Raw genomic sequence first — 23,869 nt, forward strand, 5'->3', positions numbered from 1 at the left:
TAAATTCCCTGTGCATCTCAATGGGTGTTAACTCTGAGATCTATTATGTGACAGGAGGAGAGGATTGTAGAAGGCCTGGGCCAACCTCTCAAACAGCATACTCTGGCTACTGGAGTAAATATAAGGAGGCCTCCTTGCTGCCAACCCTGCCTCTCTGGGGGTGGGGAAGGGGTGGCAGAAGGGTCCCCTTAAGGGAAGAAAGGCCCTTGTTACTGCTGCTGGAGTAAGAATGGGGCTCCATGCCACTACCCCACCTCTCTGGGAAAGAAGACACTGGCACCATTACATCAAATAGAGGGCTGAAGACCTGGGTGATTTGTGTTTTGGTGCATCTAGGTCCTTGATTGCCTTAATAGAGTCCTGAAGTTAGTGCCTTTATTGGGCCTTAGCAAAAAGCAGTGCACTCATTTTCTGATGAGGCCTCAAAGGAATGGGTGAGTACTGTCAATAGAAGATCTTAGGGAAGCAAAGATGCTGCCTTCTATCTTTTTCAGCTTGAAGGGGTGGTTCTGTAAGGTGAGGGACCCAGGTACCTGGAGAACTAGCGGGAGAAGGCAAGGAAAGTTTATCTTTGTGATAGCTGTCACATGCTACTTTCCTAGTTTTAATCTTTCCCACCTTTATATTTTTGACTGCAACTGTTCCCAAGGTAAGACTATGACACTAACTCCAAATACTAGGACCCAGTCCTTCCATGCATGCTCCATTCACTTCTGTCTAACCAGGTCAGAAAGAACACCAACTGGTCCCAGCCCCGGTGCACACGCTCAAATCATAGCCTCTCTGACTATGAGGTGAAATCTGCTACATGGCAAAGTTAACCAGGTCTCTTTGTTTCCATGGAGCTCTCCACCCCTCATGTCATCCTTGCACATACCATACTGGGGAACACCTCCTTCCCCTTGAAGTGGCTCCAGCCCCTCCCAACCCCCCTGAATTCAGCTCCAAAGAGGTAGGTAGGGGACTCCCATGCACTCTCATTCCTTGAAAGTGGTGGGCGTGGAAGTACTTTTTAAAACTAATGAATAGGATCTCATTAATGCAATGCAACTCTGACACACAATGCAAATCCCCACCCCTGAACTCAGTGGGAGTGGGAAGCTAACAATCAAATTATATATCCCCCATGTGGTATGCAACGCCACATTGTCCCTTCCAGGCTCACTAGTGCTGGCAGGCCTAGCACAAGCTGTCCCTCCACATATCCCACAGCAAAGCAGGAAGTGAGGGTTGTATTTATGCATGAAAGGGGAATATGGGATGTGCAGGCTGACTCTACTAGCAGCCCTGCTGCTCTTGTGTGAGACTCGCTGTCCATGCATGGGACTGTGTACTAGAAGCAGTGACAGGGGCTGGCTGTGAATGTCTCTGCAGACGGTAACTTTCTTTTATTATTCCTCTCTCTTTCCTGCCTCTATCAAACCAGAAGACTTAAGAACCTGCCTCAGCACTCCCTGCTTTACCTCCCATATGCAGGTTCTATTCAAGCTCTCCTCCATTCACAAGACATCTGTCTTTTTTTTTTTATCCCCTTTTCCCCCCACCCCTTGATTTTCCCTTCCTCTCCAGTTCCAACTCTCCATGTTGGACAACAATTCATCTTTGAGCCAACTGAGGCACTTCAAAGAACTGGTCTTCTGAAGACCCTACCAAGTTCCCCTTCTTTTGCTGCCTCCTATTGGGCCTGCAGGTCTTGGAGTGGTCAGAAAGAGAATTTAGCAATACTTAGAGATGGTGGGCCTCATGTAGGCAGAGCCACTAGTGAAGGTACCTTATAGCACAGATTTGCCATTACAGAGCTGGCTGAATGATTGGGGTCAACCCTTTTACTGAGAGCTGTATATAAGGATGTAAGATTGGTAACTAGGCCGCAGTGAAAAGGAAAATAAAAACCACAAGAGGAGGGAACTGGCGATAAGAATGTCCCAGAGTTTCAGGAGCCTTTAAGAAGTGAATCAGAGTGTCTCACTTCAGTACTCAGTGGACAGGTGGCCATACGAACGCATCACTCCAATAGGTGTGCTGCAGAGGAAATGTTGCAATTTCAGTTTATCACACTGGGGACCTAAAACTGTATTATAGTCCCAGGCTTGGTGTCTTTAATCAGTAAGTAAGAGCAAAATAATAAGCACAACCTATTCTTCTCATACAAGAACACACACAGCTAGCTGGCTTTAGCCTTCTGTTTCTTTGGGGAAGTCTGATTTGATTGCACTCCCATCTAAATTTACTGCTGATATAAAACCTTCCCTCATTACCCCCTGCCCAAAACAAAAAAAGTAGGCAGCCCTCACCAATAACTGTATATATAAGGCCAAAGTACGTGCCTTTTCCCAGGTGTCTATACTTTACCTAGGGCACAAGCTTGCTCAATTCAAGCCCAAACCCCCAATAATGAGCTTCAGCTGGCCCTCATTACCAGTCAGGTACTCAGTTAAGAAAAGGCACTTTTTTAACCCTCCTGTCCCTCACTGCCCAAATGAAGAAATTCAATGGGTTTTTAACTCAGGCTGCCTCAAATACACACCTTTTAGGATGCTGATTAGCTACCACAGAAGCACTGTGACAGTAACTCCTGTTGATGGGAGCCAGGTGCCTAAATACCATTGAGGAGTTGGGCCCTTAGAGGAAGTCTCAGTAGGGAGACCAGGTGAGTACACAGACTGAATTACCCTCAGGTAGGGAGATGCACATTGGTGTGGTAGCATAGCGAGCTTGCAACGTCACTCCCCTATGATCTATCTATCTTGTTTATAAATAGAGGGTTTCGGTCAAAGACTCTTCATCAAAGACTCACTTTAATTTTTTCTTTTAATGCATGTTACTGAAACTTCAAAATCATATCATATATTTGAACTTATCTTCCACTCCATCACGGCTATCAAATAAAGCTAGGTTCCAGTCTACAACCAGCTGCAGTTCTGAACTCCGGCACTCCTGCTGCTGATTTCTAAGAGGATTCTGAGACCCTTTGCTTTGTGAGCTGGGCACCTGAAACAGAATTCCACATATCCCTGGCCTAAATGATGACTGCAGTGCATACTCTCATGGCAGCTTCTCAGGGATGATGGCAGCAGAGCTCCAATTTCAAGAAAGCAGCACAAACTCTTAAAGCAAATGGTAATACCCCTATGCCACTGAGCTGTACTTTACTCCACAAGCAGTCTCACTGAAGTCAATGGTACTGCCCAGAGTCTCTCCTGTGGACTTTACTGGGGTTTAACAGGTTTGATCCAAGGCAGAATGCCTAGCAGAGAAGCACTGCTACACTAGTGTCATGTGGTTCCTGTAATACCCATATGATAACCAACATACTCCTTTGGTGAGAACTCCTGGGAGCTGAGCTCATAAGTCACCATACCACATTAGCTGAAGTGCCTGCTGAACTTTCAGAGTAACCAACAAAAAACCATTTTATTAAAATATAAACAAATCTCACCAGGACCTATGGAAGAGAGGCGAGAGCATGTAACTCTCTGTCTCTGCTTCCTCCTTTCCCTTTGATCTATGTGGCTGTCCTATAGAAACCACCCGAGTACCACGAATAAAGCCTGAAATTGTAATCTTGCTTTGAAATGCTATAACGACTTTTGGTAAGGAAGAGTAAACAGGCTCTGATCCAGTTCAGCTGGAGATTAGGCCTGATAACAACAGCCCCATTTCTCACATGTAAACTAGTGATTAGATCAAGAGATGGAGAATTAGGATCCTGGATTCTGTTCCTTGCTCTTGCCACTGACTCAGTGTGTTATTTGGGGCAGGTCATGCAGGGTCAAGTTTCATAAGCACCCTCCAATGTTGCATTCCCAACTTTAGACATCTGAGGTCTAATTTGCAAAGGTGCTGAGCACATTACAGCTCCCCCTGTCTTCAACTGAAGTTGCTAGCTACCTAAATTTGGGGATGCTTTTGAAAATTGGGTCTTACCTCTTTCTGTCTCATTTTGTTCCATCTGTTTAATTGGGGATAATAAATTTTGTTTACTTCAGAAAGGTGCTGTAAGACCTAATTCGTGAATTAGTATTTGTAGAGGACTTTGAGATTTTGCAATGAAAGGAGATGTAGAAGTGCAAAGTATTATTATCATTTATTAATTTACTAGCCTGAACTGTGAAGACACTTGAAATTAGTTTTTCAGTTTAAGATTTTGAACACATGAAGCCTGATTCTCTCCTTGCTTACATAAGTGTAAACTGGGAGTCACTCCACTGAAATCAATGGAGTCACTTGAGGGTGAACCAAAATAAGACAGCAGAGAATCAGGCTCATGGAATGTTATCATAAGGACTTAGTACAATCATCCACAGTAACAGTCAGAGCTTTACCTGATACAGTTCTATTCGTTGTTCAGATACCCGTGCCTTTGAATTCTGCAAACGAAAAACTCTAAACTCTGCCTTCACCAAGTTGGAAGCATTTTTCTCCATCGCTGAGACGTCAAATCTTACGATTCTGTAGTAAAGGCTGTAATAGTTTGGTGGGATGGCATCTGCAAGAAGTTAGTGTAATCTTTTAAAACGATAAAATACATTGTTCTTTCAAAGACCGCAACATAAGATAGCTTCAAGAAACAGTAAGGGAAATGTGTGCAGCATGATTCAGTTTCCAACGGCCAATTTAATATCATTAACAATTTAACCAGAAAAATAAACACATGTGTTTAACTAGGGGAATAGCAGATTAATAGCGATTAACAAACCATTTCAAACTCTATTTCAGGGCATGCATTTAACCCTGTTCTTTGAAAGTAACAGTGGAAAATCCTGGATGCTTATAAATTGGAGCAAGTTCATGACAGTTGATATCTGGAGAATGACTTCAGACTTGCATAGGCTTAATTGTATTTTCCAAGAAAACAGAACTTAATGGCAAGCACTTTGCCCCGTGTAGGTTTCATTATTTCAAAGCCGACAGTAAAAATGCCCAGCCCTGTACAATGTGTTTTCTGTTTTAAATATTTTGATTGTATTAAAGTGCAAAAAAATAATTAGAAGGGAAAGGGAATAGACAAGCATGTACAAAACAGAGAACTACATATCCAGTGACCAACTATAAACAATACATGATCATGTATATTAAAATGAACTGCTGTGCACTGAAGAGGATCAGGCAAAAGCACAGGCACTATTTTAACATTTGGAAAAGCTGAACCAAAATCTTAAAAGTCAGCGTTACAAAAATCATCAGTTTAAATTTCAAAAGGCTTCCGCTCCTAAAGCTTATCTGATGTTAACATGGCAAGCACTTACACCCAATGCCATGTAACATAATGGGTTCAGTGATCCTCATAAGCTGTTCTACCTAATTATGTCCACGAGCACAAACAACAAACCATGTATAGTGCTACTCCTGGGGGAATTCTGCACCACTGCATGTGTGCAGAATTTATGTCCCCCACAGATTTCTTTGCTTCCCCGCAGAAAAATGACTTTCTGACAGGGAAGCAAAGGGAAGCCACAAAAGCAGTGTTGCAACCCTCCCAGCAGTATGTTTCAGGTGCTCAGGGCAGCCACCAGAAAGGTAGATCACTGTGGGGCAAGGGGAAGGACTGGGGAAGACCCGGCTGGTGGCTTCTATCCTGCACCAGGCTCAGTTGCTAGTCCCGGCTGGGCTGGAAGGACGAGACTTCCTCTTCCCCTGCACGGCATCTGGGGCTGAGTCAGACCCACCCCCAGATTTCTCCCCCAACTGCAGGAAGCTCTGCAAACTGCCCCCCGCACCCCACTTCCTGCACCCATCGCTCCTCAGCTACAGGGGGAGGGATCCCTGTACAGGGAGCTGCTCTCCCATCCACCCAAACCCCTTGCATCCAGACCCCCTCATACCCACACCCTTCCACTGAGCCTCACCCCCACCCATGAGCCCCACTCCCCCAGCATCTGGACCCCCCCATTGAGCCCCTCATACACAGACACCCCTGCCAAGTTCAGTCCCCCCTACACCCAGACCCTCCCCCTGCTGGTCCCCAACCATCTTCACCTGGACCCCCTGCAGAGTTCCATTACTGCTGCACCTAGAACTTTCCCCCTCCCTGCCCCAAGCCCCTGTGCATCTAGACTCCCCACACACACTCAGATCCCCCACTGAGCTGCCTACACCCAGACTGCCTCACACAGAACCCTCTCAACCCACACCTGGATCCCCCACACTAAGCCCCTCCACACTTGAATCCTGGCTTGCTGAGCCTGCCTGCCCACACCTGGCATGGAGAGGCAGGGCCCTGGAGTGTTTCTGGGGCAGGCCCGATCCTTGTGCTGTGTCAGGGTTGGGTGCAGCCTCACTGTTAAGTCCATGTCCCAGTGGGGAGCTGCACAGTGATCTCCCACCTCTGTGCAGCCACTAGCCTGTGCTCTCTAAAGCCATGCTGGAGCCTCCACATTTATTTGACAAAGAACATTTGCATAATTTTAAAATACTGTGTGCAGAATATTTATTTTTTTGGTGCAGAATTTTTAATTTTTTGGCACAGGAGTAGTAGTGTTGCTGAAAACGCACTGCAAGTGTGACATTCTCCACATCCTGCTGTTTGGCAAGAGGTCCTCCAATTGCAGAGTGGGTACAGTGAGCCAAATTCAGAGATGAGTCCAAGTGAATCTAGGGGCCTCATACAACTCCCACTAAAGCTAAGGGGAAGTCTAACTTTTCTTTTACATTTTTTTAAATTGAAAACTGTATAGAAGAGAAATAAAGATGAAAAACACATAATGGTGGTGGTGGGGAAAGCATTACAAATTGACAAAGTGGGCCAAATCCTCTGTCCATGTAACTCCATGCGCTTCATCAAGGTTATGCCAGCAGAAAATTTGGGCCACCATCTTTAAAACACAACATTCTCCCCACCTCAATACACTTGTCATGAAGTGGAAGCAGTTGGCACATGGCACATTATAGGATTGGGCCTCTGGACAGTTAAAAACCCAAGTGTGACTCTCGAGCTTTCTCAAACGTCCTGGAGAAGACTCTTGCTCAAACCCTTTTCTGTAGTATACTGACTCGCGGGCATTAATCCATTCTCATACTGATGGAATGGAGTTCTTTCTTCTGTGATGCATTATACAATTCCTAGCTGTAGCAAAGGCAACTCCAATAAGTTTGAGTCTATTTCTAAGCCACTAGTTGTAGAGGATGATTGGGACAGATCATTAATAATGGAAACCCACAAACAAAGAACATGTTGCATGTTTACAATGTCTTTAAGGTATTTTTCCACAGCTATCTGAACTTTTGAACAACCCCACAGTTCTAGATAATTTTCAAAAAGGCACCAGCCTCACATTTATGTTTAGTACACCTGTCACTGTTCATTGCATCTATTTTATGCATTCTGGATTTGAATACGGTAAAGAACAAATACAAGGCAAGTACCAATGCAGTAAAGAGAAGGGCACCATCAGCAAAGAGTGAAATCATATATTTCTACTGTCCTTATGCCCTTTACAAGGGCAGCTCCTCTAGATATATGGCTCAAAATCTCATTAAAACCTGGAAAATGGATAATCTTAAAAAGTAATTCTTAATAAGAGGAAAACTTCAGATGACAAAGAACTGATCTAGACCATAGTTTGGCTTCTCTATACATAGTAGATAACCAATTCTCAGAATACATACCAAAGCCCACATAAAAGGGATTCCCAAAATAAAGTTCCACTCAACGTGGTCAAATGCCTCTCTCACAGCTAGTGCATTGACTTACCAGTCTTTCTTACTGATCCCATCAATTAAAAAATCTTCTCAAATTAGCAAATATACCAAATCCTAAAACAAACCCCAAATGATTACTATGCTGGGCAACAACCTTGCCACCCTGCTGGCTAAAATGTCTGCTATAATCTTACCATCGGAATTCAAGGAGAATTTGGTCTATAAAGCCTCGCTAACAGGAAGTCCTTATCTTGAGTAATACAATGGTCATGGGCCTAGGGTGACCCGATTTTATAGGAACAGTCCTGATATTTGGGACTTTTTCTTATATAGGCACCTATTATCCCTCACTCCCATCCTGATATTTCACATTTGCTATTTGGTCACCCTATGTGGGCCTCTCTCAAAGTACTAGGGAACTGCCTTCTTCTAAAAGCTTCCCTTTAAATATCAAACAAAATTTAGTCTCAATACTTTTGAGAAATTCTATCAGAAAGGTTTCAGAGTAGCAGCCGTGTTAGTCTGTATCTGCAAAAAGAAAAGGAGTACTTGTGGCACCTTAGAGACTAACAAATTTATTTGAGCATAAGCTTTCGTGAGCTACAGGTTCCGATAAGTGAGCTGTAGCTCACAAAAGCTTATGCTCAAATAAATTTGTTAGTCTCTAAGGTGCCACAAGTACTCCTTTTCTTTCTATCAGAAAGGTGTCTGAACCGGGGGGGGGGGTATATGCCCATTTAGAGCAGAAATAGGTTTCTTGATTTCTTTTTCTCTTATAGGGAACTCCAAGATTACTACCTGTCCCTTGTTCAAATCTTGTCCTACTAGGAAAAGAAAATATTTAATAGAACCCTCAGATTTCACATCATGGGAGGAATATAATTTTGCCTAATAATGCCTAAATATATGATTGATTCTTTAGGATTAATTGTAAATTGTACTTCCTTGTCAATTATTTGAGGTATTGGCCTACAGTTTTATTCCCTGTGGATAAACCAAGTTAGGAAAGGGCTACTCCTCCCATACACACAGGCAAATGCACACAAATACACAAACACACACATCCTGTTCATATGCTTTTATTTGAGGTACATAAGATTCTATTCATCCCTCTGTGTCAGAATTAAATTAAGTTCTACTGTATGTCCACATATGTCTTCCTCTATTTCTACTGAACAAGATCTAGCAAGGGTATCCTCCAGGTTGCTCAATGTTGTTTATAGAAATTATACTTCCTTCTCCCTTTTCTGTTTTTTGTTTTAGATACAGACTATTATTAATCCATGAATGCATTCTTGAAGGATCTGCCAGTAATTTCTTTGACACACCTCCACAATATATTTTTTCTGATCAAACAAAATCAATATTTTTATCTATTTATTTAAACATTTTTCCATTGCCAAATAAAATCTAATTCAATCTCCATTACACAAAAGGTGTGGGGATATCAACGATTTGAAAATAACTGAGGACGGGTTACTTAACTTACAAAATCTTTACAAATAACTGCAGAATTGGGGCTTCAGAAATCTATCCATCCTATTGTATCATCATTAAGTCTGTGTATTGTAGCCGTCTTTAAGATAGTAGAAAGACTCACATTGACTTTAAAAAACGTTGGATTTGGCCCCAAGTGACTCTAAAATGCTGTAATTTGTACCTTCTTCTGACCCCTCCTTAGCATACAAATTGTGTCAAATTAGGCACAGTTGGACTCCCTTCAACTCCCCTTTGACTCTGGCCCAAGAATTTCAATGCATTTACACCAGGGATGAGTCTGTCCCGTTTAGTTTCCAAGCACAGTTTCATTGTTAGAGAGCAGAAGCCTTAAATATTCTTTGAAAGAGCATCACAAATGAGTGGAACTAATTCAATATGTTTCCTGTTGTTAGGAAATGTAAACAACTTTTCTTTTCTCATTGGTAGAAACCATAAGGACTGACTTCACACATCCACCCACACTGGAAAGGCTGAGAGCTTCAATCTAATCCTTCCATCAAGGGCTGGTAATAAATGCTTCAAAGATTTATTTTTATTCCCTTTTGTGTTTATTAAACTTTGGAGGGTTTTCTTTGCTTTTTATTTTCCCCTCCTGTCTTCTTCTTTCTGGTGCTCTGCCCGTTCTTCATTATGACAGTTACAAAACATGGTGTCCCCTTTTTCCCCCCCTCTGTCTCTCCTTTTTATTCTTCTTAACTGAATTATATGAATGGCCATGTAGTAGGCTTTGAAGAAGCATATGCAAATATTTATAAGAGGAGTTTGATTGTTATTAAATGCAGTTGTTATGCTTTCTATGCTCTGGCAGAGATCCCAAACCCTCTGACTATTAGAACCATTTAGGCTGTTTAGATTGCAACTCACTGACAGCAATAGCCTACTTTAAAAAAAAAAGGCAGCAGTCACTTTTGCATAACATGACATTGTTTCTTCCACCTCCTGTTTAGATTTCATTCTTGGCCCTACATATGGATTCTTGTCCAGAGCAGCAGCCCCCCCCCCCCCCTTAACAACAATGGCATGTGACAACTGAAGCTGTATGTACTGGGAGGTGGAGGGAAAGGCAACTTGTAAGCTATCACTGAATATCTTTCCAGCAGGATCCTATCCTTGCTGTCAGGCGCCCTCTTCCAGTGAAAAGCCCTCCAAGGAATGAGACAGTTGTCTAACACATCTGGATTCCAAAACCTCACGGCTAATTATTCTGCTCACCCCTTGTGACTCCAACATGACTGTAGAATTCTGCAGGAAGCAGAGTCTCCCGAATGCAATCAGTTGCCTATACACAGATGAGCCAAATCATGCCTATGGCCTTCATTCACGTTTTCAGGGGTCCAACATTCAAGTATTCAGAGGCCCAAATGGACAGCTCAGATGTACACCCCAAGGTAAGCTTTTCCCTCTGTGATAAAGACTTCTGAAGACATCCATCTGCTATTCCAACGCCTTGGACCTAGATGGATCATACTGTGGCTGCAATGTGGAGTTCGATGCAGATATCTACTGAGATATAATTCCCAACTTCCTGCAGTGATGCCACAAAGTCAGAAAGTCAGCTCTGCTCTGGCTCCCTATCTGGATCTGCTTTAACATCCCAATTTTTAATCTTCCAAGTTGTCAATGGGTTATTACCTGACTCCTTCAGCTACCACTTCTCTATCCACAGTCCCCTGCTAAAACTAACATCCAACAGGGACACTGATGGAGCAAAGGGTGACATTCTTGGGAGTGTACAGCAGGGAATCTTCAGCTGAGGGCTCCTGGCAATGGAATTCCCTTCCACTACAGATCAGGATACATTTATGTCTTCCCTCTTTCAGAGCATAATGCAAGACATATCTATTTGTAGCTTCTGTTATTGAGGGAGGCCCAGATTTGTAAAGGCGTTTAAGTATTGCTGCACTCCACAGTGCAATCCATCACTTATTTAGGAATCTAAGTCTCATTTTCAAAAGGGATGTAGGCACTCACAAGCCTAAATATCATTGATTGTCAATGGGATTTGGTTCCTAAGTGCCTAAATGCCTTTTGAAAATGAGACTTTTTAAGGCTCCTATGTCAGTTAGAAGTTGCAATGCCGAGTGCAGCAATGCCTAAACATCTTTTAAAATCTGTTCTGGAGGGCCAAAGCAAAATGGTAGGTAGCTTGATCTATTCCACAGAATAATACCTAATAATAAATCCTAATCACAGTGGGCAGAGGGGAGGGAAAGGAAGTGGAGTACAAGGTTCACAATCTCATACCCCTGGTACTTCTTTGAATTTGTGTGTTTGGTATCTACATATCATGGCAATGGACATAATATATTTGGATAGACAGTGAGACACAAAAAGAAAGTAAGCGATATTTCCTTAGCATAAGGGCAGTAAGAAAAAGAATACGTTTGGGACCCAACTGCTGACTACTCTTCTGAAACTGTGGGAGAAGTGAGGATTGATGACAACAGAAATCAAATCAGTTGCTGTACCACAGATACTGGCTGCTAGAATTGTCAACACAGCAGAATGGTAAAAAACCAATATGCCACCATGAAGAACATGGATTGTCAAGTCCAAATCCTTGCTATGAAAAAAAAACAAACCCCAAACCCTAGCCCGAGACAGGACTCCTACTCTAGTTACCCAAAAAGCTGGCTTTTCCCCATCAGTTGTATTTACACAAACCAATGCTGATGAGGTCTCTTTACTTAATTAACTTCTTTCCATATTAGCTCATGAACTTTCAAGAGTCATTATGGTCAATGCATACCCAGAAGGGAATCTATCTGTGTAATTTTCTCTTTATATTTTCACGAACTGCCTATCAGGACTCAATGTACATCACAGGCCCTGTTCAGCTGATAGCTAATAGACTATCGTCTATGCTGAAATTATACAAGTATTACAGCAGGAAGAGGCGAGTTCTGTCCATGCTGTGCCTATGAAGCTCCACATAGCCACGCAGTGCACAGCCAACTACAGCCATACAGTTCTAGGAGGGCATGGATGTACAAGATGATAATTATCCAACTTTGTGCTTAATGTTCCACTGTTGAACTGCTGTTCCTCTGTAAAAATCTACAATACAATAAGAAAATAATATGTTTATCTGCTTGGAAAGTTGGCCACAGTTAGAAAAAGATGTAATTTTCTAACAGAGATGATGCATAACTGTTGATAGTGGGAGGACACAATTTAAAGGTTCCCCTGCCCCCCTCCCCTAATCCGGTCAAGTCACACACCCAGGCAGGCCTCCCCCTTACCCTCAGTCTCCCCTCCCGGAAAGCAGCAGCCCGTCCCTGCAGCGCCCAGCTGTTGCTCCAGCCTCTCCCCGCAGGGTGAAGCTTGCAGCACAGCTTGCCTCTGCGGTCACTTGACTGGCTCAGTTCCACCAGCTGCCGTGCAGGGCAAGGGCCCAGCAGCACCACCTGACTGAGCAAGGCAGGCTCTGAGTCAACAGGAAATCCAAGCACGGGAGTGGGGCAGCAATGGCCGTGCCGTGAGCCCCTGGAGCCCGGGTGGTTTCCTTCCAGCTGTGGTTTCCAAGACACCGCCCCCACACATACACCCCAGAAGGGCGTCCCCATCAGCCACCCCATGGCCCTGGTTAAATCGCCCACAGGTCCCAGTGCGAGACCCAAACAAGTACTGGGAGATCTGCCCAGCAGTGACCCTGCAGCCGGCCTGGCAGAAATGTGCGGTGGGGGGGGGGGGGTCACATGACCCTGTCTCCCCTCCCCAGCCATGTGTTGCCTCTGATTGTGCATGTTCTCCCTTCCACTCCCATTCCCATGAAGCTACGAATCTTTGCAGTCTCAACTTAAAACATAATTCAATCTGGAAAACAAACAAACAAGGCAGTAAATGGCTATACACCCCCACCACCTATGCAGCACTCTCGCATGCTGCTCTGCAGACCCTTCAAGTTCTTTACCCAAATCTGAGCTAGCAGAGCATGACTCCGCAGCTTAATGCTGCTACTCTGTGCAATTCCACCCCATACCACCAATACCGGCTGCAAACCGGCTACTCTACTGAACACAATCAGTTCTGGTTCTTCCCTCTCCTGCTTTCATTTACTGTGTGCTACCAAGTGGAGAAGGGCTGCTGTGCAAGACAGCAAGAGCGAATGTATGTCCGTCTTCTGGGCTACATGGCAGTAACAGTTAGCCACTCTGCCAAAACACATCCAGTCCCTGCAGCTGAGGAGACCAGGAGAAAGGATATCAGCTACTTCACTCCCTCAAAATGTGAGGGAGGATGATGAAACTTAACACCAAAGAGTAAAGTTACAGGGACATGTAGGTGCACTCCTGGTTTATCTGAAAAGATGACCTGCGTCTGGTGATGGCCGAAGGCCTCAGATATAGTTGACATTATCATCCCTTTATCAGGCACATACAGCCTCTGCTTTCTGATAGACTGTAGTTGCAATGAAACAGTGAGTTAATTCAGGCTTGGAACCCACCCTGATGCAAAGAGACCCAGGGTCCATTTGCAAACTGTGAAACTAATGCTAACATATTTTTGACAGACATGGATTAACTTCTTCTGGTGCTTTAAGCCAAGACGAGAAAGATGAGATTTTCTGGATGCTCAGCACCCATAATTTGGGATAGATTTTCAAAGTTGCTCAGCTTTCACAGACATACCTAAATAAAGGTCAGATTTTCCAAAGACTATAGTGACCAGTAGTTGCTACGGTGACACTTGTGTCCTGATTTTCAAAAGCACTCAGCACGTGCTATGCTCTTTTGAAAATCTGGCATGTATTCTGCGGCTGAAATGGGAACAGAATGCTCCTGAATATCTGGCCCCAATTGTGGGTGGTGAGACCTACTGAAAATCTGACCTAAATCTTCTCCAATCCCTGGTTCCCTTCTCCAAAAGGCATAAAGCAAAAAACTTTCTCCCAGTCCCTGCTAGTTGCCTAGGATAATGGTGTCAAACGTGATAAACAGACCAACTACAAAAAAGTGCAAACAATTGTTGGACACAAGTGTCTGCGTGATCAGAAAGCCACACAGTGGGCTATAAAGTAACACACTGGGCATGGCCTAAATGAAAAGGCAAAAATGTTATGAAAAAACATCTGTGTATCCTTTCTTTGCCTCTCTCTTTCTCTTGATATTGCCTATTATTTGCCGTTAACAAACCCAACATTAATCTGTCACTGGATGCTGTACAACATCATGGGCACCCATTCCTTCTTCCTTTCCTGCAGATGAATGAACTATTAAAAAAACAAAACCAAACGCTAAGTGCTGTCAAAGTAGAGACAGCAAGAGCTAAATAGTTTCGAGAAAGAGATACTACGCATGCCTGCTTCATTCCAGCCCACACACACTGCCACCCGCTGCAGGAGAATTTTACCAAAATAGAAAGCGATAGTGAAAGAGTCTGGATGGCTGATGGGTGAGGTGAGAGGAAAAGGCCTTTATAAAGAAGGGTGACCATATTTAATGTCAGTGGATAACAAAAGCTGGGTTTTTTCAACAGCTACTATTCCCTTTCAAAAGAAGGCCTGCTGTAAAATAATTACCTGTATGTCAGTGTGCTCTTACTAACCCATGCTTCCTGCATTGCACGACACATGCCAATGACATTATGTGGGATCTAAGAGGCTCCCATAAAGAGAAACAGGCCACAGAACAAATTAGAACACACTTATTTTTGGAGACAGAGAGACCTTGTTGAATTTAGCCTAAACAAAGTGTTGCAGGGTCACCCATTTGCAAAACAGCATGGGGGATCTGATTGCGACTCACGGCTAGGAGGAAAGTGAGAATAAAACCTTAAAATATATACACACCATCACAAAGTCTTTCCACGCACAAAAATCCCATTGATTGGAAAGGGAGTTATATATGTGTGCATCTAACATCTGCTTAGATTGAAAAGAAAATGACCATGGAAATCTAGTGGTAGAGACGGGAGACCAAAGACTAGATACTGTGCAATCAGACGTACATGTTTAAATATATATTTGATTAAATTACCACATGGATTGCGAGGGCCTTTTATTTGTCGTACTTCATAGTCAGACACTGCTATTCAGTCAAACACAAAGCGTGATCCTGGCCCTTTAAAATTCCTCCTGTCTTGAGAGTGCATTCCACTGAATAAGACTGAGTTCCTATAAGAATGACACTTCTCCCCCCTCACAAGAGAAGTGGAATTGTAAAGGGCCAGGACTGTACAGAAGAGCAGTTCCACTATAGATGAAACATCTACGACTATCTGGGGAAACATTTTAGGGTGGTAGGACTAAGCACAAAGACCTGAATCAAAATCCTGATCAAAATATCTCTGAACTATAGAGGTGTTCGAAAGCTATATTCAAATTGTTGAAACCTCTGACTAGAGTAAGAAAGGGGTAGTTGTCTGTGGCCTCCGCTAGAAAAACTCTCTCTCTCTTTCTTCATGGCTGTGCTAGACTATTATATTTGCTGCGTGAGTGCTGTATAACATTACATCTCTAGGATTATAAAATAATAAATGAAGTTACATATTCCTGCCCAGAGCAAGAGAATCCAGATGGGACAAAGCAATCAGTGCTGATGGCACAGTGACAGACCAAAGAAAGACTTAGTATAACCAGTGTTGAATGCTTCACTTTCTTATAAATGAATATGGAACCCTTCCCAGATTATGAATCTGCCCCTCTAAATTACACTTTGCAGGATGAAGCAGAACAAGCAGCACTGGAGTGGGGAAGACTAGTAATTATTCCTTCTCTCTGTCTCTCTCTGGAAGATCAGACACTCACCCCTTTGCAAACATAAAAAAAAAAAAATCAGGCCAGCCAGCAACCTGCACGTAAACACCTGCAAGTTTTTCACAGATGTGTTCTCCTTTACTGTATGCATTCTGCTGCTGCCTCTAGGATTGCTTGGAAATGAATCTATTGAAAAGAAATTCCATGGCACACATTCACTTGTCTCATTCCTTCCCTCTGTTTTATTTATATCTTTTTGTGCTGCTGTGTTGCTTTTCCTCTCCCATGCTGAAACACAGGGGCTGAGCACTGATGATAACACTTGGTGCGTACCAAGAGAGCTATTTTCAGGTCATAATTTGGGCTGCTGAACAATGGTCTTGGACTACTTAAAAGGGGTAGCCAAGTTCCCCAAGAGTACTTTGGTGGTACCAGTTGGCTTTCCATCCTGGACCATCTTTAAGACATACACAAATTAAAATGATTAAAAGCTATGAAACTGAACCTCATTTACACTAACGCCTCTTTACACCACTCTGCTGGTGTAAAGGGGCCTTTAAAAGAATGTAAATGAGAATCAAGCACTTTAGCTAATTTTTAAATGAGTAATTGATACACATGGCTCAAGGCTTAATGGTGGCTATGCATCAGAATGGTCTACAATTATGACACAAAGGCAAAAAGACCTGTACAATTCTATAGCTAAATGTACAGTGAAGCTTTGCTTGCTCTACCCTAGAGTCTCATGCCATTACTACAGTCACATGGTCTCGTGATTTTCTACTTCTGGTGAGAACTGGCAGAACCGAGCTGGAAAATCAACATTGCTATCTTTAGTATGCTAGCTCGAACCTTTCCACTAGCGCAAGTCTTTCCACCAGGGCTGGCAGCCACACTTTAAAGCTCTGGGGTAAAATTCTGGCCCGACTGAAGTCAATCCCCTTGACTTCAATAGGGCCAGGACTTCACCCTGCATGCACAGCAGTCTAGTGTAACAATGGAAGAAGGTTTTTTTCGGCACAAGACGACAGTCTTCACGCTCTCTGCCTCATGTTCTCTCCTGCGTAAGGTTGCCAACAAACGGTCCTTCAGCTTTCGCCAGCTATTTTCTGAACATCTGAGGAAGGAGAACCCTTCCAAATCACCATCGGTATCCTTTGAATGAAATCCCAGGTTATCGTGTATCACCGCTGAAATCAAATATGTAAATAGATATGTGTTGTGTTTGGAAAATTCTCAGGTATGCACTTTGCTATTCTGCTTATACTGGAATGTAAGAAAAATACCCAAAGTGTCTTTCATCTCTTTCCATGGAGTGCTGCTCCTTTTTCAGCGAGGATTTATAAGCAAGAATCACATGCACTACCTCCCATCTCCATTTAAGAAACTGATCGTGGAACACAAGCTGAACCTCTTAACTGACAAAGTGGAGGCCCTCTGAATTTGTTGTGCTGGGTAAGCTGAGCATGCTGATGCCTATAACATATCAGATTCATCTCCTGCAATGTTTGCAAGATTGACCACAGGTTACTTCATAACAAAGGCCTTTTCTTCCTTTCTTTCCCGCACATTTTTTCTTGGTTGCAGACTACTTAAATGAAGTTTTCAGAAGGGATCTGTAACAAGAGACATCCCCATTGGCAGAGTGAACATGCAGATACAATGAAAAGCCTGGCTACTTTACTTGTAAACCATAGTGCTTTATACGCAGACTTCTTGAGGGCAGTAGTGAAAATAAAATAAAAATTATACTAAAAAAAACCCCAAGAATGTTTTTTATGAAAGACAGTGTTTTTCATTCTCTTATCAACAGGAGATTAAGTATTGGGCTGGGTTTGGTGTGTGTTTATTATTTTTAAATCTGTCCTCCTTTTGGCACCTGCCTCATAAATTTCATTTATACTGACAGCAGGATTAAACCTGGCTTTGGGATGTTATCTCAGTGCCAATTTACTAATGAGCCATATTTTTAAAAAAATATTGTCCAGACATAGTTTTACTGAATCCATCAGACTTATTGCAAACGTTACTTCTGTTACAAATCTATTCTTCTCTTCAGCATATGAGACTCTTGGCATAGCTACGTTAATGCACCTGCTGTGCAGATCCCTCTTTTCACGGCTCTAAGATTTCTCAAGGTATTGGAACTGAGGCGTAAGGTCAGAGAGAGGCACATGGGAATCATGGAATCTGAATAACTTCAAGGGGAACCTGCCGCAGATGGACAGGATGCACCTGCACTTGGAGACAGGGGTCTGATGCCAATATGGCTGCTCAGGCCAGCTCTGAGGCAGCAAGAATGCAGTTTTCAATACACTGCGCCAAGTGCAAAAAGATTTGTCACCATTGTTTGTTAACAAACTAAATACTATAAATATAAGTCAGAAAAAGACAGTAACCTTATTTCAGCTATGTTTAAAGCCCTGAGTGGGCATACTGGACAGCTGGTGATATTTCTCAGTGACTTCAATGGACTCCTTAGTATTTGACATTTTCAGAAATGGCCTGAATATTTCTAGGTGGGTCTATGGGGCCACTTTTCTATCCTCTTTCCCTACCCCCTGCCAAATATAAATAACTCCTCTCCACTGTGATCACAGCACCATTCTCAGGGCCAGGTTGAGGAGTTTAGGGTGGGTCAAAATGGGAACCTCATTTTCTGTCTGGAACCTCAAACTTAACAGGTTCATTTTATGTAAAAAGGGTCTGGAGCAAAACTTTATGCTGTCTTCCACTGCAGAAGTGGAGGCCAGCTGCTTGTGCTAGGGTTGTAATATTTGGAAATGTTTAATTTCAAGGGGATATTCTCCAAATGAGACTGGAGTCTGGGGCTCTAGGCCTCAGTCCCTGTGCGGGGGAGTGTGTGCGATCTGGAGAGTTCTAGCACATGCATAACAGTGCTCTACAAACATCAGTTCACTATTTAATCCCAGAAACTGGGACTGGGCGACAGGGCAAGGATCACTTGATGATCACCTGTTCTGTTCATTCCCTCTGGAGCACCTGGCATTGGCCACTGTCGAAAGACAGGAGACCGGGCTAGATGGACCTTTGGTCTGACCCAGTATGGCTGTTCTTATCACCTTAGGGTTGCCAACTCTCCAGGAATTAAAGATTAATCTTTAATTAAAGTTTATGCCATGTGATGAAACCTCCAGGAATACATCCAACCAAAACTGGCAACACTACATATGTTAAGTAGGTATGGAGATATGTATTATTGCTTCCATCTTACCTATGGATACACAGAAACAAAGAGTGGTTAAGTGATTCGACTAGCCCCCAGAAATAATTCACTGTCTGTCAGATTAGAATGCAGGAATCCTCAGGTCTCAGTCCCAGGCTAAGTCCATTTAATAATATAGCCTTCCATGCTGGGTACTTGGGAAGCCAGCTAGCAGGCTGAGAGGAGGCCTGTTGCTGCCTTGTCAGCAGCAGCAGCCCATGAGGCATTACCCCCCTCAGCCACAAATTGGTTTGCAGTCCCCTTGATTTGGAGGGGTTCAGGCTGTGTGGTTTTTGGGGTACCAGAGGCCAGTCCTGGGTGACTGTAAAAGGGACTGTGAGTAACCCATGATCTTTGGAGTAGAGCACAGGCACAAACTTTCAACACCAAAAACTGTCTTAGTACACTTTCAAGGCTATCCCCCGCACAGATTTACTCTTCTTTTAATGTAAACTGAGACTGGCCTTGATATTTCTATGTCCCTAAAATCAGGCCTGGCCCAAAAAACTGGTTCTGTAAACCTTACAACTCCCACAATACACACAGCCATCATAAATTCTCCTAGCAGCTGAGTTAAGCTTTTCAATGTTAAATTACCAGGACAATGTTTTACCTCTCTGAACACATAACTGCATTTTAATCGTCTGTGGGAAAGGACTTGTAACTGCAAGTGCTGTTGTACAACCCAGTACAATGGTTGGAACCCCCCAAGGTTACCTCCCGGTTATACACTGACACCATGACTCAGTGCTAACAGACTATTCGTACGATACAAAAACATGCCACTGCTGAAGCAAGCTGCGCTGAGGGGGGGGGGGGGGGGGAAAGGAGAATTGGAAACATTCTGAATTACTTAAAGAACTACTAAGTAAGCTTTCCCTAAATCCAATTTTCTACAACAGTGTCACAACAACCACAAAGCCGTCATACATGACAAACTTAGTGGTGTTGAAATCAAGGAAATGGCAGTGAAAATACATTCTCAGGCTATTTCACAATTCAGTTTGAGCTGTTCAGACTGTTGTGTTTATGTGTCTCTATCTTAGAGCGGGGGAATCCAACTGCAATCATTTTGCTCGTTTCACAGCATTGTTGTTTTCATGTAAAACATTTTCTTTTCCCTTTATTAATCTGCAGAGAGTTTCAACCAATTGGAAAAGAAGATGTGTGGGATAAATGATAAAATCAGTCTGAATCTTCTATAGTGCAGTGGTATAAAAAGTCTGTGGCTCTGATTCAGGAAAGCACTTAAGCCTGTGCTTAATTTTAAACTTATATCCCACTCAAGTCAGTTTAAGAGCTTTCCTGAACAGGCATGGACTTAAGCATGTGCTTAAGAGCTCTCCAGAGTTACATTCTGTAACTGTAAGAGCAAAGGGTGTGAATTTTGTGTTGGATAGATAGCCCTAATGACTGAATCCCTCTATTTATCTATGATGGTGGCAATGTGAGTTCCCCCTAGTGCCCCGCCATTGTACTTGATTCCTGTCTTGAAGAGACCACCTCCGAGAGTAAGCGTGTAGTTCAATTTCATAACCATTCCATTCTTGCCCTCCCATCTGAGGCTCCCATTCAGGGCTGACAATTAGTGTCAGCCGTGGATGGGGAATCTGTGAAGCAGATATTTACTGGAGTGAGATTCACCTGGACTGGATGTCAGTCTAGACAGAGCCACCCAGGCCCACAAAAGCATCTAACTTTGAAATATGAAGTTGGGCTTTTAAAACTCAACAGGCAAGTGTTGCTTTAATTATCAAGAGAGCTAGCTTATATGGACAATTCTCTGCATAGAGTGAGCACTACACCCATTAGTGATTTACTGTTGAATTGCTGCCATCTGAATGAATCATGATCCTTCGGTGTTGTCCCTTCCAAGCTATCCCTTCATCTCTCAGTCTACTTGTATGGCTCCCACCAGGAGAGATGCTGAGTGCCGCCCAAACATGACTCTCCATCACTTTTGCTCCTGCATATCAGTTGGAACTCTCCCATAATTTTCTTCCTTCAAGCCACTGAGTCATTTCCCATCTTTAATTATTCCCTTAAAACTTCCTTTCTCTTTAAGCTCACAAATTATTCTTTCAGTGAAGCATTTTGCAATGCCCTCCATGAAAGAAAACACTGTTTTGTTTTTTTTAAGGCCTAATTTTGCTGTCATGTTCTGTATAGTACAATTCTGTACCTGTCAGAGGAGAACAGATGCCTATATTGATAGTTAAGGTAAGATTGTCAAGTTTCAGCATCTTTTGGAATCGAAAGGCAGCCAAATTAAATGCATAATTGTAAGACGTGAAGTTAAGTAGGCTTCTGCAATTGAAAGTTGCTGATGAAAGCAGTTCCCAGTGCTGTGGTTTTAATTATTACATAAAATGAATGGAAAATAGGATTAAGGATTTTGCACAATTGCAACTCATTGTATTAGGAATTGGAGCGTTTTTTTCAGCTGGAGAGGCATGAAAAAAAACCAACAGAATGAAGTCCAATTGGCTCCAGCTTCTTTTTAATATTTCAGTTTACTAGACAACATTTGAAATCATTCTTCACTGGCATGTAGAGGGAATTACTGGGACACAAATTATGTAGGTGATTTTGCAAATCAATCCTGTTTCTTCTCAGACTCTGGATTTTATTATTTGCTCAGCAGAAAAATGTTTATGGGACCCTGTCTCTGCAACCCTTTAGCTTTATCTCATTTACTAGCTCTGTTTATAAACAAGAAGTTTTCCAGCATTGATGAGAAATTGACCGAAATCCCCTCTGACTGAGAGAAGTCTCATGGCAAGACAAATTCTGGCTTGGTAAAGCTATGTAGGGATGAAAGTCTTAAAATGGCTATTGTGTCATCGTAATAACCAGTCCACATGTGCAAATGCAATAAAACCCAAAGCTTGCTAAGATGTTAGCCACCTCCAACAAAGCCTAGAGAGCTTTACATCCACAGCTAGAGTGGTTCTTTCAATTCCCCCCCCCCCTTTTTTTTTTTTTTTGCTTTTTTGCACAGTGATTTTAGCCTGAATAAACTGCCCAGTGAGTGACTCTGTTCTTTACAATGTCTTCACCTAAGTCAATTACCCAATAAGAATTTAGCAAGCTGTACCAGTTCATTCAAGTTTTCCCTCCTCAAGCTCAAATTCTCCCTACCTCCCCTTCCTTCACAGGCCTGCTCTTCATCTCCAGCTGAAGTGAAATCTGGTAAATATTACACTTACAAGGTAACTGGTTTGGAATGTAAAGAATCTCAAGCACAGCAGTCTCTCTCCTTGGCACCTAAATGTATATGCTTTGTTGCCTAGTGCCAAACTGCATTCAACTGGCTTTATGCAATTCAAATAAAGGTATTAAAATCCTGTGATATATAAACAGTCAGATTGTTTACCAATCAAAGTGACAGTTAAAAGAAATGCCTTCCTAAGGGAAACAGACAAGTGTTACTTGCCTTTTTAGTTAGAAACCTTAAAGAGTGCCGGGTCTTGAATAAATCTTTCAACTTTGGGTAGAGGAACAAAATGTTTACATTTTTTGGTATGATCTTCATAAATATAGAACAATGGAAGGAAGATTCAGGGACGATTTGTTATGCTCTTCACCTCCCAGAGAATCTTTCCCCACATCATCACACATAGCCATGGTCATCAGCAAGTGGAGGACTTCCTGACATTTACAACAAAGCTCATTGGGCAGTATTTTAAACCAAGTAAAAGCTTTTCCTGCATGTAGGATTTTTAAATCATTTGACCACCATTCTGCTAGTACAGAATTAGCCATAGATGTCTGCAAAGTGTGGTACCTATGAGTTAGGAGAGCCAAGTTGGAGACATTTGCTTACAGTATAGCCCGGCAGCTGAAAATGCCTATCTGGATGCATTAAACAGGCCTCTGCCTGCTGCCTAGGAGACAATGTTGATGCTAACGGGTGAAAATATAATCACATTGCAGTATGCAGATTCAAATGTCTTCTCTTTATAAGCAAGCATTACTGAGTGGCCAAAATGAATATCATGGCAACTACCTTCTGTATCACACAGTATGGACTGGCTGTCAAAAAGCACATGGCTGTCAAAAGGCACATTTCTTATCTGCTAATTTAGGACGAAGTCTTGAGAGGTACTAAGCAAATGCAGCTCCCATGAGCTTCAGCTGGAATTGCAGGTGCTCCAAAAGCGTTCCCAACCCCTCTGAAATTTGGCCTTTCAATTCTTAGCATTTTCACTTTCTAGTCCGCATGCTTGGGTTAAGATTCCTTACATCCAACACACAGAAATAGAAAACAGATAGGATTTCCAGCTCATAGCACATCACTGAATGCTTTAGTTGGACGTATTCCACATGCTCCTCGAATACTGAAAGGTTGAAGAAATGATTTAGATGGGGTGAGGAGAAATCTGGAATTGGACAGAACTCAAACAACAGGTAAGAAATACACCATCCTTTCTTATTCTGCCATATCCGTCAACAGCCTCAGGACTTTCTGACTGGTATGGTACACTAACCTAACTATAAGAGGATTATCTTTTTATTATGACCTATAGAACCTCCCCACTAAATACTCCTGAGGGAATTCTATGCCAAAAAATTAAAAATCCCCCCACCAAAACTGCACCTGTGGTCTACCCCTTCCCCCACTAAATGGTTCCCCTGGAGAAAACTGGAACACTGTATCCTGCTGGTAGCGTTTGCTTGTGGAACAGAAGGAGACTCAAATAAGGGACTTATACTATTATCTGAGTTTAGAAGTCTCTGGTATTTCCACTCGAAAGGCAACGATGACAGAAATGGAATGTATCCCCACTACTACACTCACTGAA

At 42.7% G+C, this 23,869-nt stretch overlaps 1 protein-coding gene across 1 annotated transcript in view; it reads right to left on the reverse strand.

The window, feature by feature from the left end:
- Positions 1–23,869, reverse strand: part of TGFB2 (transforming growth factor beta 2) — a 74,276-nt gene that overhangs the window by 23,379 nt on the left and 27,028 nt on the right. The window contains exon 2 of the mRNA XM_073338869.1: positions 4,326–4,489. Within this exon, the coding sequence (XP_073194970.1) occupies positions 4,326–4,489 (164 nt within the window). The remainder of the gene's footprint in view (positions 1–4,325; positions 4,490–23,869) is intronic.

This window comes from Lepidochelys kempii, chromosome 3 (genome assembly GCF_965140265.1).
Source record: "Lepidochelys kempii isolate rLepKem1 chromosome 3, rLepKem1.hap2, whole genome shotgun sequence".
Lineage (NCBI taxonomy): Eukaryota > Metazoa > Chordata > Testudines > Cheloniidae > Lepidochelys > Lepidochelys kempii.